The 14,431-nt window shown below is 44.7% G+C and overlaps 3 protein-coding genes across 4 annotated transcripts in view; 2 read left to right on the plus strand and 1 right to left on the minus strand.

The window, feature by feature from the left end:
* Positions 1–3,319, plus strand: part of LOC144129394 (uncharacterized) — a 29,246-nt gene extending 25,927 nt beyond the window's left edge. Inside the window, exon 6 of the mRNA XM_077663513.1 lies at positions 3,302–3,319. The gene's annotated coding sequence lies outside the window, so the exon portion shown is untranslated. The remainder of the gene's footprint in view (positions 1–3,301) is intronic.
* The window catches only part of Rpn11 (regulatory particle non-ATPase 11), a 157,342-nt gene that overhangs the window by 128,775 nt on the left and 14,136 nt on the right, over positions 1–14,431 (plus strand). The window contains exons 1-7 of one of the 2 annotated variants that reach the window (XM_077663514.1): positions 8,807–8,899; positions 9,099–9,160; positions 9,288–9,362; positions 9,591–9,710; positions 10,750–10,820; positions 10,903–11,053; positions 12,235–12,342. In XM_077663514.1, the coding sequence (XP_077519640.1) occupies positions 9,113–9,160; positions 9,288–9,362; positions 9,591–9,710; positions 10,750–10,820; positions 10,903–11,053; positions 12,235–12,342 (573 nt within the window). In that variant the 5' untranslated portion in view covers positions 8,807–8,899; positions 9,099–9,112. Of the gene's footprint in view, positions 1–8,806; positions 8,900–9,098; positions 9,161–9,287; positions 9,363–9,590; positions 9,711–10,749; positions 10,821–10,902; positions 11,054–12,234; positions 12,343–14,431 lie in introns of those variants that run through there. The other variant, XM_077663515.1, reaches the window with a different exon arrangement.
* On the minus strand, positions 3,391–6,994 carry LOC144129393 (COX assembly mitochondrial protein homolog). Its single transcript, XM_077663511.1, has 4 exons — positions 6,528–6,994; positions 6,051–6,155; positions 5,278–5,368; positions 3,391–3,688 (listed from the first exon to the last, which is right to left on the minus strand). Exons 1-4 carry the CDS (start codon positions 6,595–6,597, stop codon positions 3,541–3,543), a joined length of 414 nt encoding a protein of 137 aa, XP_077519637.1. The 5' UTR covers positions 6,598–6,994; the 3' UTR covers positions 3,391–3,540.

Below are 14,431 nucleotides of genomic sequence, written 5' to 3' on the forward strand. Positions count from 1 at the left end.
AACCGCGGGAAGGCGAAAGCCGTTAGCGACTCGTTGCACTGATCTGAATTTGCCGGGCTTGAATTCATTTCACGACAGAGGAGAAGACTTGCGCGAGCGTGGCGCCACGTGACCTAGGCCACGTGCCTAGGTAGGTCACGTGACCTAGGTGGCGATGTAACTGACGGACGGTCACCGCGAGCATGAGCCATTAAAGGCTTCCGCCTTAATAATGACATAATCGCCCAGTGAAGAGGCACTGGTGTTCAAGCTTCTCTGCAGTGCATGACAACGCACAGAGGCCGCAATGAAAACGTCGCATATGGCAGCACTACATTTCCAGTGAAGGAGCGGTTGTTTCAAAGAAGAAAACAAACGCCATTGAAGGTGAGGCTCATGAAGCATCGTTTGGCGGCATCGAATAATGCCCGGCAGCATGTAGTTGAAGGCAGCGAACATCTGAAACTTCGGCAAAAATGATGTCACCACGAATTTCCCTGCACTCTTCAAAAGCAGCGAGGAGAAGTCTGAAGAAAAATGTGGTTTTAATGTGATTATGTCACCATTTTAAATGCTAGTGCAAAACTACTCTGCATGTTTTACCTAGAACCATCACAGATTCAAATTCTTGAGTAACCTCGAATGTTTAAAAAAATCTTTTCAGCTTCCTTTTAAAGGGGCTGCGAAACACTGCTTGAACGGATGCCGGTCACACTTCAGATAAATTCTTTATGTCACACAGATGCTGACTCAAAAAGAATTACAAGGATCGACGCATAGGAACAGAAGTTATTCAATGAAGAAATTTCAAAATACAAGCAAACAAAATGCTGCCCTCAACTCGATTTTCACGCAGCTTCCCATTCCTATTTCACCCTCCCAATGATGACACTTAGTGGGACCAATCAAAACAGCCTATCTGAACACACCACGGAAATTTGCACTCCATGGTTGCCTGTTATCTGTAACTCGTTCTTAACAAGGCTGGCAGCATCGTTTTCATCGTGACGCCAACCACGTGAACGCCCAGCTGACCCAGCGATGCTTCATCATCATGTCGACGGCACAGAAGGGAACACTGATCAGTGACGTTCCCTGACTTATGGATCTGAACGCGATCCGAATTCGAGTGCGAGATACTGCGACGGTGTAACGGCCAGCGCAAGTTATCAGACACATTTTGCATAGCACCTACCGTTGCTGCTTACCGCCTACCATGACCCGTTGCTCCTAGCGTGCTGGCTGGTCACAACGAGCAAGAAGCGCGCACTGTTGACAGGAACGTGGCACTATCTGGCGCCGACGCCCGGTGATGATCCACGAGCTGACGATGCACTCGGCTAAATGTGAAACGAACGGCTTTTTTCTTCGCATCCTTCCTTGGGACCAAAACGAACGCTTAAAGAGTGCGATGGCTCGATCGGATCGATTCCGCAAAGCCATTCTCAGATACATAGAGAGTAGCCATAAGTGTTGTGTGCTAGGTCGTAGGATGTGTACAGAGAGGCGCAAAAAGCAGCCACAGCCTCTGGTGGTGTATTTTTGTTTTACTTGCTTTACAGCGATTTTATCTAAGGCGAACAAGTTGGTTTTGTTGATGTAATATAAAACACAAAAACTTGAGAAAACTTATTTCTAGTTACTAGCCCAATTTGCAGTATATTTACTGTTTGTCCAGTCATCAAGCTCCCACCAAGTGATGTCATATCCACTGCTAAAAACCGCCACTATATGGTGACACTGTTAGCGCCATGAATTTGTTCTTGCGAGCTAATTAAAATATTAAAAACCGGAGTATACGCGGTACAACGGATGCTAATAGCATCACTGTAACTAATTCTATGCAACCAAGAGGCAAAACAATGCACTTATGTGTTTTGGGGCCCCTTTAATGCTGTGAAGAGTTCCTTCCATGGGAATAACGCAGTAGTACTTCAGAGTAGGAGGTGCTTGTCACTGTATGTGCACCTACCAATTTGTCTATGGGTGGAACTGTTACAATGCGCATTCTGACCCTATAATGTGTGTTTTTGCACACATTATTGCCGCTGCAGCTTACGTAGGATGTGTTGTTGTCAAGTATGGGGGGGGAGTATTTGCTTTGTCGTATTCCCTGACAATGAACACACACTAGTTAAGAGGCTTATTATATAAGGGAACAACAGAAGGCAGCTGTCAAGGAAACCATGAATGAATTCTGCATGTGTAGGGAGAGTAGGCAACTTAAAAAGCATAGTATGTTGCTATGAACTATACCAGAGATCAGAAGCAGACCAACTACAACCAAATGTCACTTAAGGCTCTGTTATACTCCGATGGTCTCGGTGCGCGCAAGCATGGCGGTTGTGATCGGACACGTCACGCTGGCGATGCTGCGCCAGGCTGAAATTTGCCCCCCTATACTCCAGCCGCGTCGATGCGAGATGGCGCTGAGCGACAAGCGGCGCACATGCGCAGAAATCCATTCATCCGGCCTGCTGCCTCCGAGTAGCGGCTACGCGCTCCGCAGCTGACGCGTGCGGTGCATTCTGGGTTCACAGCTTCAACACGCCCGGCGCAGAATAGGCACATGTTCCATTTCGACGCCAGCACCGTCACAGCGCGCCGAAGCCGGCGAACACATCGGTAGTCAAGTGGCGTCGGAGTATAGAGGGTCTCGCTTTGGCCAACGTGGCGTGGCAGTGCCGCGCACGCGCGCGTTACATCGGAGTATAACAGTGCCCTTATAAATGCTCTAGCTTCCAAGTTGAGACCACTTCTCTCTTCGCTTCCTTGGCTAGTCAAGTATATGAAAGGTGGTTGCAAGAACAGAAATTAACACGTTGCCCACTGCAGCTGTGAATGAAAGCATTATGCTCAAACCTTTCTTTCAGGCTGTAAAGATGTTAAGAAGAGAAGTACTTACTACGATATCCATGCAAAAATAATGCGATATATTTTTCTTTCTGTATTTCTTTATATTCCTCTTATATATTTTCTTGAGTATAGTAGATGTTGCACTATGCGTTTAGGACACAAAACACAAACAATTAATTTTTAATTGGACAACACAGAGGTGTTCGTCTAGTCACAAAAAATGGAGTTTTCTAAGCTTATTTCTGGTTCAGCATGAAATCGCAAGATCGCTCTCCAAGCCACGATTCTGGAATGACTCCCAACGGGTACAGTTTGGCACAATAGTGGTGTACACCACGCGAGATTCAGTTAAACTTCACCAGCAGGCTGCATCCCGACTGTATCTGCTGTCGAGACATGCAAGCAGTTGATCATTTTTATGTATAGGCATCAGTTGGCTCATTTGAATCTGTTGCCTCTTTTACAGTGCAAGACTCGTGATATACACCACCTTGGCTTCCAACTCTAAGTATTGTGAACAACAAGCTTCTTTTGTGGAAACAGCTACACAAGTACTACTCATCTACTCATTTTATTCCCATTTTGGCAAAAACTATTCCTGAGCCAATTCATCCTGAACAGCTCCTTGGTTTCACTTTCGTGCAGCATGTACAAAGATATCACTGAGAGGTTTTAACAGAGTAGAAAACAAACACTTCTCACACCTTACTCAGGCACTTTTTGATCTTCAAATGTTTTGTTCCTAATCTCGGCACGCTTGTCCTTCTTGTGCCACACACCAGTTTCCCGAAACTTGCTCCTTTCATTTAGGTACTCTTCCTTGCATGTCCGTTGAAATTCGGGGTCTTCATACCTGGGCACATAAACAATACAAGAGCCTTATTTCGCCAAAATCTTTATTGCCATTCAGCATTTGCTGTTCTCATGGTGGTCACAAAAGTATTGGAGTGAGAAAAAGGAAACTACTCCAATAAATTTATCTCACCTGCACCCTTCTCCATCCAATTTCTTGCATTGTTCTTATATCTCGACGACAGAAAAGCACTTGCCAGATGTTAATAGGGTATGAAAGATTATGCTCCCTGTTCGTACTACAAGACACATTAGCGTTTCAATTGCACACTGAGCTGTTTGACCTAAGGTCATAGGTGCACAAGACGAATGTGCCAGAGGCAACTGAACATAAAAAACATGGTGACAACAACAGTGTGGAATCAAAGTAAGCACTGTGCATACTTGTGGCACCATGAAATTAATGAGCACTCTACAAAGCTATGCTGCCTAGTACACTGCATCAATCTCTGCATGGTGATAAGATACTGAAGACCAACACAATGACACATTTCAGTTCGTTAACATCGACTGCCTGCATATACCCTCAGAGTTCCAAAAGTTTCCCAAGCTTAATTTTATTTAATTTCTACAAAAAGCACAGACAATGTACAATGGCAATATGCCTTGCAGTCAAAGGACCTTTTCGTGTGATGCAAAGCGCTAACCTGCATGATCGACACAGTGGCATTTATTGAATTAAGTTACTGCTGAAAAAAAAAAAAAAATTCTGTAACAGTGGATTCAGTCATTAAAAAATACGGACATCAATTTTTTTTTTTTTGCATGTCTTCTTATTTGGAATGGCACAGAAGGCAACAGTATACATGGATCATCACATGGAATTTGCCTGCACCTGGCAAATTATGTATAAAAAATTTTTTCTCTCATCTTGTTTTAGTTTCAAAAGCAAAGGCTATGATATCAAGGTTCGGATTATGACAGGTGAGGCGTAAGAAGACTGCAATATAGTCACTGCAGTCTTTAATTCATTACTACTCATAGGCCAGCAGCCTACCACAGGAGCCAAGAAAACACATCAAGCCGCAGCTAAAATATTGCTGTTTTGTGTAAGCCTCATGTTACCTAAACTTGACCTTGATGTCATAGCCAGAGTTTGGCTGCTCAAGTCGAAACTACAGCCTCATAAAAAAAAATCAACTGTAAATTATTTACCCGACGTAGGCAAATTTCGCATGGTAATTTATGGTTTATGGGGATTTAACGTCCCAAAGCAACTCAGGCTATGAGAAACATCGTAGTGAAGGGTAATTTATGTTTACTAGCATCTTGCGCATCATCACAAGGAAAGTGCACGCAACCAAAGATTGCCATCTACACTCATTTGAAGCAAACAACCTCAAAAAAAAAGGATAAACTCCCGGGCTTTTTGTTTTTCCTGGTACAAAGAGGTGACAGCAGCAGCTCTACCATGCCTCCCTCTCCCACGACAGCGTCTACTCCAAGGCCCATCTGTTCATATGAACATACTGTACATGGCACGTATATGCGAAAGCACTTGCCCCAAGGGCCACGCGGACAACATTCTCATGGGCCAGAAGGTGAATGCTTCCAAAAAATCCCTACAAACAAGTGCAAGTGCGAACTCACCACTTTTTCAAGCATGCTTTCAGTGCGTCATTTTCTTTTCGGCAAAGGAATGGTAACATCAATCCTTCTTTTTTGCAGCAATCGCCAAACTCTGGAAAAACATAATTTTAAACATAACGGCCAAAAGAATGAGCCCTGTCATTTATCTTCTCCTCTGTCGTCTTAACATAAGCAGACTTATTTCACAGTCATTACCCAACCAACCCCCCTTCAAAAAAAAAAATTCCCTCTAAAGTGTGCACTATGCACCATTTTTACAGAGCTGAACTAGCTACCTGCAATGTATTCTATACTTGTAACTGACCTCTGAGTAGATGAGGAGGTTGCAGTATTAGTGAGTAAGGAATATTTATACAGTGACATCCAGCACAAGATGTGCTGCCAACGAGGCAATAACATGCGCATATATGTGGTCTAATCAATCAGTCATAAAGCTAATCTGCAAAGAATGATACCGAATCGTACTGAACTTCAAGTCCAGCAATATCACAAAAATTAAACCAGCCAAAGAGTACTGAAACAGAAATCATTTACACAATGCTTGAGTTCTGCAAGTTAACCCAGGTTACTTTGAGCAAACACAGTGAAACAACGCTATGTTTCGTCAACTCTTTGTCCCGTCTTTTGCGCCGCTTCTGTAAGCACGTGAATACAACCCCCGGCATACCCTGCCACTCTGAAGGCCGTTCTTTTTTTTTTTTTGGCTACAACAGCGACAAGTAGTCGCTCTTCGAAATCTCTCATTTTGCGATGCGATGCGCTTCGCTGCGTACTTGCCACTAGGTCCGCGCACTTCTCGTCCCGCGCCTTGTCTCTCATCTTCTGCGGAATGAGGACTTCCTTTTCAACTCTCCTCAGCCGTCTGTCATTTGGATCACCTGGAGAAGATACAACGACGTCATGCAAACAGTCGCGGTGGCCCAGTGGTTAAGGTGCTGCTAGCCCAAACGACGCAGGTTCGTTCCCGGCCGCGGCGGTCGTATTTCGATGCAGGCGAAATGTTAGAGGCCCGTGTACTGTGCAATGTCACTGCACGTCGAAGAACCTCAGATCGTCAAAATTTCCGGAGACCTTCACTACGGCGCCCTTCATAGCCTTAGCGGCCTTAGTCGCTTCGGGAAGTTAAAGCCCCATAAACCATAAACAACGACGTCACGTGGATGCAACCTGTGGCAACATTACTTTTATTTCTTCTTCTCTACCCACAATAATATATGTGAGATGGCATGACGTGACCTAACGGTACCTACCCAAGCCATGAGGACCTCCGGAGAAACCATCCGGCAGTACCGAAGGGTGCGCGTGGTGTTCCGGCGACATTTAAAATTGGTGCACTTGACTTGCCCTGCACTGCCCTTCACGGATGAAAGCACGACGTTTCTGCTTCAACGAAAAGTACGCAACAGCCTACAGTCACAACAGATGCAAAAACTTACGACCCCCGGCATCAACGCGACTTTCGAAATGTATAGACAAACTACCATAGAGTAATATTTAGAAACTGCAAACCACAATCAACGATTTGGATATGTGGCTTTCCCTTTTTTCTCGGGCGGGTAGTAGTAGCTCTATGATCGGGCGGTCCTTACGAAAAAAAAAAAAAACTACCTCCGTAAGTGTCCCAGCCTATTTTGTAGGAGGCCATACAATCTTATTAAGATTTCTCTCTACGTCACCGACGTTTCACTCTACTCCGACCAACCATGGTCGGATCGCTGATCTCCACTAGGGGTCTGGATGCCGCATCGGGCGCTCGAAAGTGAAGCCACCAAAGTAAAGGGCTCACCCTACAGTGGAAAGCAGCGAGGCTGACTTACCCAAGGCATTGGGGTTTAGGGATAGTGAAGGGAAAGTAGATTTTAAGAGGTTAGAAGTAACCAAGCGAAGGTTATACGATTGGTGGCAAGACAGGAGTAAAATTTCACAAGACATGGCTAGGTGGCTTGAGCCACCGCCCGATTTAAAGGGTTCAGTCGTATCCATCCATCCATCCATCCAACCAGAAGTTGGGCTGCATGTCCCGGAAGTCAGCCTTTGGCAGTGCACGAAATCGGACCTCAGCACGGCTTTGCCGTTTTAGTTTTCGTTTTCCACTTAGCATTTTGTCTTTTCGACGTTCTCGTCCTTTTTCATGACAATGCCTACCTGTTGTGCCGTCAACTGCATGAGGAGAGCAGCAAAGTCATCGGGAAAGACATTTAAAAAATAAGGGTCCATTGCATCGCTATGGGACGACACTAGCAGACGACAGAACGTCGCTGCACACACGGAGCCTCGTCTGCTCAGCTGTGTTGTCCTGCTCAAGCGTCGCCAACTCTGCTCTTTGTTGTGATGAATGTTGTCGCGCTCTAAGCCCAGGTTATGCCATCAATGAGGGATAAATTTAAGGAAGAATAGATGGAAACCTTCATTGGGCAGCCGGCTTTGCAGTGACGATTTTACCGAATTATGTTTAGACCGAACCGGAGCGAGCTAGGGCGAGGCCACAATCTGGTGAGGTGCCGTCGGTGTTCTGCTGGTTCACAATAGCGCGTCCAAAATGTATATGGTACTGCTTTTTCGACGGAGTGTATCAAATACTGTTTCGTACTGTCGCAAATTATGCCTGAATGTACTTTTATTTATTTGTGATGCTTGGTGCAGTTGACTTCTAACAGCGCTTGTCACATGCGCTGCTGCATTCGTCTTTCTCGTCAGTCTCTCTCGTGCTGTGTAGATGAAACGTGGCTGTGCTATAGAGTTAGATTAAAAGCACGTCTGGAAGGTAAATGGCACACTAAAGCGATAAAGATCACCTGTCTTCAATGAGAAGAGACATCGTCCGCCACCAACCCGAAATTGAAACAGCGGCAGCTGTATTACGAGTGGCTCTTCGAGTGTCAGGATTTCCGCGCCATTGCATTTTCTCTGGTACTCGAAAATTTGTTTTCAAGATGACCTAGGCTCATCGTCATTCCACTACTTCTCCTAGTTACGCTCGGAAGACAAGAACCAGGTCAGAAAATAGTGTTTAATGCAGGTACCCCTTTGCTGTGACATGGTGAGACATGCATGCTTGTTCACTTCGGTTTCTCTGAAATTACAGTGTTCCCCGAACAATGCTCACATTTATCACGTTCAGCTTGCTTATTCCTTTGATATTACAGCAGACGTTAGACGAAAACAATGCGAAAAACTGAACGGACGGGCGAAAGACGCGAGTTTTTGCATTGAAATACACAGCAAATACCGAACTTCCGGGACATGCAATCCAACTTCCGGTGGCTTCGCTTGCGCCCACTTCAGGGAATGCGGCATTTAGCCACCTAGCGGAGATCAGTGGGTCGGATGAATGGTGGATGGATGATAAATGCAATACCCTTTGTATCGGGCGGCAGCTTGGGCTTCTAGCCCACAATTTCCCTCTTGTTATTTTTCTCCCTTATTGCGCTTTTAAAATGTCTAGTTTGACTGCGTTTTTCTCTCCAAATTTACTTCCTCGCCAATCTTCTAACCTCCATGCATAAACTAAAAAAAGAAAACTTTCTGATTTCTGCCAGAACAGCCATCGGAGGTGGCGCCACCTGAAATTCAGAGGGCCACCGCGGAGTGCCGAGTCATTTCGCTGCGCCCGATCAGCTTTGTAAGCATTTCTGAACCAGTTTTCGCTCATAACACTACGCTGAACGTCGCTTATTTTTTATGAGATGTGAATTTTCAGTCAACGTTCCGTCACTGCGCCTACTTGCTCCTGCAACTGCGAATTGTCTGATGCCCGTTCGGGCCGGGCCTTGACGGCCTTCAGATCGTGCGCGCTTCTTCAACGATTCGTCTCTTTTCAGATTTTTGTACAAACATGGATCGGTTGTTGAGATTAGGAGGAAACCTATCTGGCCTTGGCCAGGTGAGTTGCCCTCTCTGGGCTTGGCTGTGTTTTGCTGTGTAGTAGTTGCCAGTGCACACTTGTCATGCCCGACGCGTACGCTGAACACAGTACAGCCGTAACATTTGCATTAACGCTTTTATCCTAGGCCCCTCCAGCCAGTGATGGACCGGTGGTTGACACGGCAGAGCAAGTTTACATCTCTTCCCTGGCGTTGCTCAAGGTGTGCGGTCTATGTCATACAAAATCGCGCACCAGCGTTGCTCCGGGCTGCGCTCATGCTGCGTCATGTTTTCTCGGTCTGTAAACTGGCATCCGTTTGGTTGGCTAAGCTCAGAGAGCCGGTAACTTATCGGTTTACTGGATTCCACAAATTACGTTTTGTGTTTTAATGTTCCTAATTTCCTGGCGCAGCGTTTAGTTCTAGTCACATTTTCTCTCTCCCTGCCAGATGCTGAAGCACGGCCGAGCAGGCGTCCCAATGGAGGTGATGGGTCTCATGCTGGGAGAATTTGTGGACGACTATACCGTCCGGGTCATAGACGTCTTTGCCATGCCCCAGTCTGGAACGGTAAGGCTCTGCTTCTGTGCTGTGCCCAAGCATCCGTGTTAAAGATGCGCGGGCTACAGGACTGTGTGTGTGCACCAAAACATGTTTGCGTACGTACTTCAGTGGTGTCACAGTATGCTCCATCACTGCTCAAGCTGTACACTTGCCTCTTTAAGGTGGTCCTTCTCATTGCAAGCTTATTGTCTGCATAGCGTAGATCATGCTTCAAAGCTCAGTTTGCGTGCAATCACTTAAGCCCTGCAATACGGCAAGGCTGGGTTTATCAGCAGTGGCGTGCCCTGCATTAACAAAGCAAGGCCATTGGTGGCTGTTAGGTGCAGGTCAGTGGCTTCAAGCATGGCGACAGTCAGTGAACCATGCAAGTCTCTCTTGTGCCTGATGTCATTAGAAACATTATCAGTGTGATCACATCTGTGTCTGCATCTCTGCTATGCCTCTGCACAGTATTAATGGTTTATAAATGCATATTTTATGCTTTTAACAGCGATTGGCTACTAATATTCTCTAAAATGACAACAATCTTGCAATTTTCAGTTGTCGTTGTGTAATATATGTGACAAAGAGTGTAAGAGGGCATTGAAATCTTTGGTGTGGGCCTCCACTGTGGCTCAGTGGTTATGGTGCTCGGCTGCTGACCCGAAAGATGCGGGTTCAACCTCGGGCACGGCAGTCGCATTTGGATTTAGAGGCAAAATGCTAGAGGCCTTCTGTGTTGTCAGTGCATGTTAAAGAACCTCAGGTGGTCGAAATTCTCTCCACTAGGCCATCCCTTGAGTCACTTTGGCATGTTAAACCCCATAAAATGAAACCTTAGATGTGCATGCAGTGCATAGAACACACAGGCATGAGCATACTGTAGCACGGGACTACCACAGAATTCATTCTCTTTGCTGTTCTTGGTTTTGTATTCGTAACTTACTCCTATGTTTGAGCAACGGTGCACCCTTGTAAGTCCATAACTGTAGAGGTGCAAAAGTGAGGCTGCGTTATTGGCAGATTTTTTTGCTCAGCTGAGACATCTCCATGCATTGTCTTGCAGGGTGTCAGTGTGGAAGCAGTGGACCCTGTGTTCCAAGCCAAAATGTTGGACATGTTGAGGCAGACTGGCAGGTGAATTCCCGCAAGTCATATCTGCTGCTCTGGTGTGCTACTGCAATTATCTGCTTGAGTTGTGACTGACCTTTTCCCCCAGGCCTGAAATGGTGGTGGGCTGGTACCACTCGCACCCTGGCTTTGGCTGCTGGCTTTCGGGTGTCGACATCAACACGCAGCAGAGCTTTGAGGCCCTCTCAGAGCGTGCTGTGGCAGTGGTTGTGGACCCCATCCAGAGTGTCAAAGGAAAGGTGTGTGTTTGCATTTCCTCTTTGGCTACATACTGTGCAGTTAATGTACATGTAGCATTTCCAGCAGGGCTGCCATCTTGTTCTCACAGCAGTCGCGCTCATACATTGCACGTTTCCTGTATTGTTCAGATATTTTTAAAATCTGCAATATAGGCTAGTTGATATTTATGCATTTTGAAACAGCGTGCATAAAACAATGGAACATAAAGGGAATGTCAGAGGTACAATACTATTCCTGCCATTCCTTTGCACCAGGGCATGACAAAAAAATCATTTTTCATGCTAAAGCTATGCAAGAAAGCATATTTCATAGCCTACTGTTCTGCCATAAATGGTTTCAGAGTGAGAATATGTGTGGGAAGTCCTTTGCATGCTTGTATGATGGGCACTTGAACCAAAAGTTTGTTTAGGTAAGGGCAAGCCATCACTGAAGCAGCATAGAACACTCCTGGAGGTGAAGGCTCGTGTGGGCTTTAGTGTCCTTAATTCCTAGCATATATTTTCTTTTTTTGTTGTGGTTGTTGCCATAATATTTTGGGCCCGCACTCAAGCTGACATGTAATGGGTGTGCAGAGTGAGTTCTGCTGCGAAATCGGAGTGTGACCTCAATTACATCCAAAGTATAAGCACTGGAATGCTTGAAACTCAAGTTTTCAAATCTTTTGCATTAAAGCGGCACACCTTCATCGAGAAGCATGCAGCACTTGTGTTATGACCGTGCATTGCTGTGTGAGAGCAGCCATGACTTTAGTAATGTGCACAAATAATGGACAGTCCACTGGATTCATAATAAGTAACTAACATTTGCAAAATGCAGTGCAAATTCTGCTGATATTACATCACTCACCATAACTTTGTAGCATTTTGCTGCATCTTGTAATATTCTAGTCATTTTACAACTTAGGGTTTGGGATGCACGTCGCCATGCTGATGTGCTGTGTGGTGATATGTTGATTTGCTTGTATATTGTAAAACAGTTGCGCTGACATAGCTACAGTCAAACCTTGTTATAATGAAACGGTTTATAAAAAAATGATGGATATAACGAAGGAATGACTATTCCTCTTGGAAACTCAGTCAACATAGGCTATAGCTAAACTACGACTATAACGAAGTAATCGCCAGGTTCAACTTCATTATAACAAGGTTAAAATATAGTTGTTGTATTCTGTCATTCACAGGTGGTGATAGACGCTTTCCGGCTCATCAACCCCAACATGATGGTGTTAGGGCAGGAGCCTCGGCAAACCACATCTAACCTCGGGCACCTCACAAAACCTTCTATTCAGGCAAGTCCATCCTGAAGACGGTTGTAGTATTGCATTTTGCAGAACAGCACATCTAACAATGTGGAAATTCCAAGAGGCGATACCGGACAGGTTAGGGAGTATTTAGGCAATACAGTCAGCGGCCAATTTTTCAGACACTTTAGGGACCGTGAAAATGTCTGAAAATCAAATTTCACTGAAAAAAAATCACTAACTATGGCCAGTATGCTGGAGGAAGGGGTCAGTAGTTCAGTGCACATTCTCGGTGATGTGATTGTGGCTTACCGCTGCTTACCGCTGACAAGGAAGGGGGTTTTGTAATACTGCCGAAGGACTCCTATTGTGCCAAAGCATCAACCGCACTTAATTCCTGCATTAACAAATGCAATAAGGTAGCCTTGACAAAAGTGAAAAGCAAAGCAAGAAAGTTGTGTGAATGGTTGAACCTTGATGAGCTTTCCCGCACGATAAAGGACAGCAGCAAAATGTCCCTCAGCTTATTGTTTACTGCAAAAACACATAAACCCAAGTGCCCGCTCCGTGTAATCATTTCAGAGAATGACACATGGCAAAAATTATAGTTGCTACCTTTCTTCAAGCCAAACTCAACGTCCTCGCAATAGAAGACCCGTTTTTAGTGAAAAATTGAAATGAAACCATTCAATTCTTACAAGAACATAGGAGCAGGGCCTACCTTGGTTTCTCCGTTGATGTGAAAGACCTATATTGTTCAATTCCGCATGACGATCTGCTCCGCTGTGTAAATGATTGTATCGATAAGCATGGAGTTGTGTCCTTTCAAAACCCCTGCAGCTTTTCTGCTAGTGGCTTTTTAGAATTGTTGTCCATCTATCTTAGGTCCACTTATGCAGAGCGTAATGGATCTCTCTTTATACAGAAGCAGGGCATATGTATTGGATCTTGCATCGCCCCTATCCTCAGCGACCTCTTTTTGGCCATGCGTGACCGAAAAGTCGGGAAAAAGATTGTAAATTCGCCAATACTAAAAATATTTAGATACGTTGACGATTATCTAATCCTTCTCGATTTTCCGGACTGCTTTCTTGGCCGAAGTTTCCAAGATTCAGTGCATCGTTTTGGTTTTAGCAGTGTTGTTTTGTTCGCGCCCACCTTTTACGATCTTACCCATTTTAATTTCTGCAACTCATTGCTGCTATTAGGTTTTATCGCCATCGTGTTTTCATGCTTCATCGCTTTTTTTCATGATCGGTTGTCTGTTCAATTTCACTTACGCAAGCACCTTCGCTTCTTGTCGTCATTTTCACCTGTTTTTCCGGGTTTTTCGTCGTAATCAGGTTCAGCACTTTTTATCCCGTCATATTTTAGCCGTACTAGTGTATTTTTTTCACAGGCTTTTCCTGTACCTTTCTTCTTCACCTTTTTCAGATTTTAGCACCTTTATCTTTGTAACCTTACTCGCACGGTTTCCCTATTTTGTTGTTTTCAATCCTCTGTCATTGTCATTCGTTTCGCCGTGTTGGTTTCATCGACATCTTTTTATAATTGTTTGATAATGCTCCCTGCTTTGCTTTTCCTCGCTTTTTTCACTTGTTTGGGCTGCCTTTTTGGTTGTGGGTGACGATATGAATAGGTGACGTATGTGACCGGTTCTTTCAGTGTTAACATTCTACTGATTTCTGTGCGTGTGTATCACTCCCTCCAGCTTCTTTCTGTATAAAAAATGCGGATCGGCTACTTTTCCAAAATAAAGTTGTTAGTCAGCACATTTCTGTGCCCTTCTTGTTCTGCGAGCGCTGTTTTTCTCAATGTCCCTCACAGCTGACATCAAGGCAAATATCGTAAGGCAGCATTCACATAAAAGATTGGTGCAGGTAGTAGTTGCTGCGAGACGCTGGAATGGGAATTTTTAAAAACTGTTTGTAAATTATCAACTCACTTTAGAGGACTTGTATATAGCATGCATATTTACTCTATATAATGCACGTATTTGATAGCCATTTCAAAATTATTTCATAGGCCCTTTAATCGTTAAAATGTTGACCACAGCTTTGTTGAACACAATGGTAGCAACTCTAAACTTCTGCAAACGGTTGAATGGCATTTTGCATTGCATTTTGTTTCTGATTAT

This window comes from Amblyomma americanum, chromosome 4, assembly GCF_052857255.1.
Source record: "Amblyomma americanum isolate KBUSLIRL-KWMA chromosome 4, ASM5285725v1, whole genome shotgun sequence".
Lineage (NCBI taxonomy): Eukaryota > Metazoa > Arthropoda > Arachnida > Ixodida > Ixodidae > Amblyomma > Amblyomma americanum.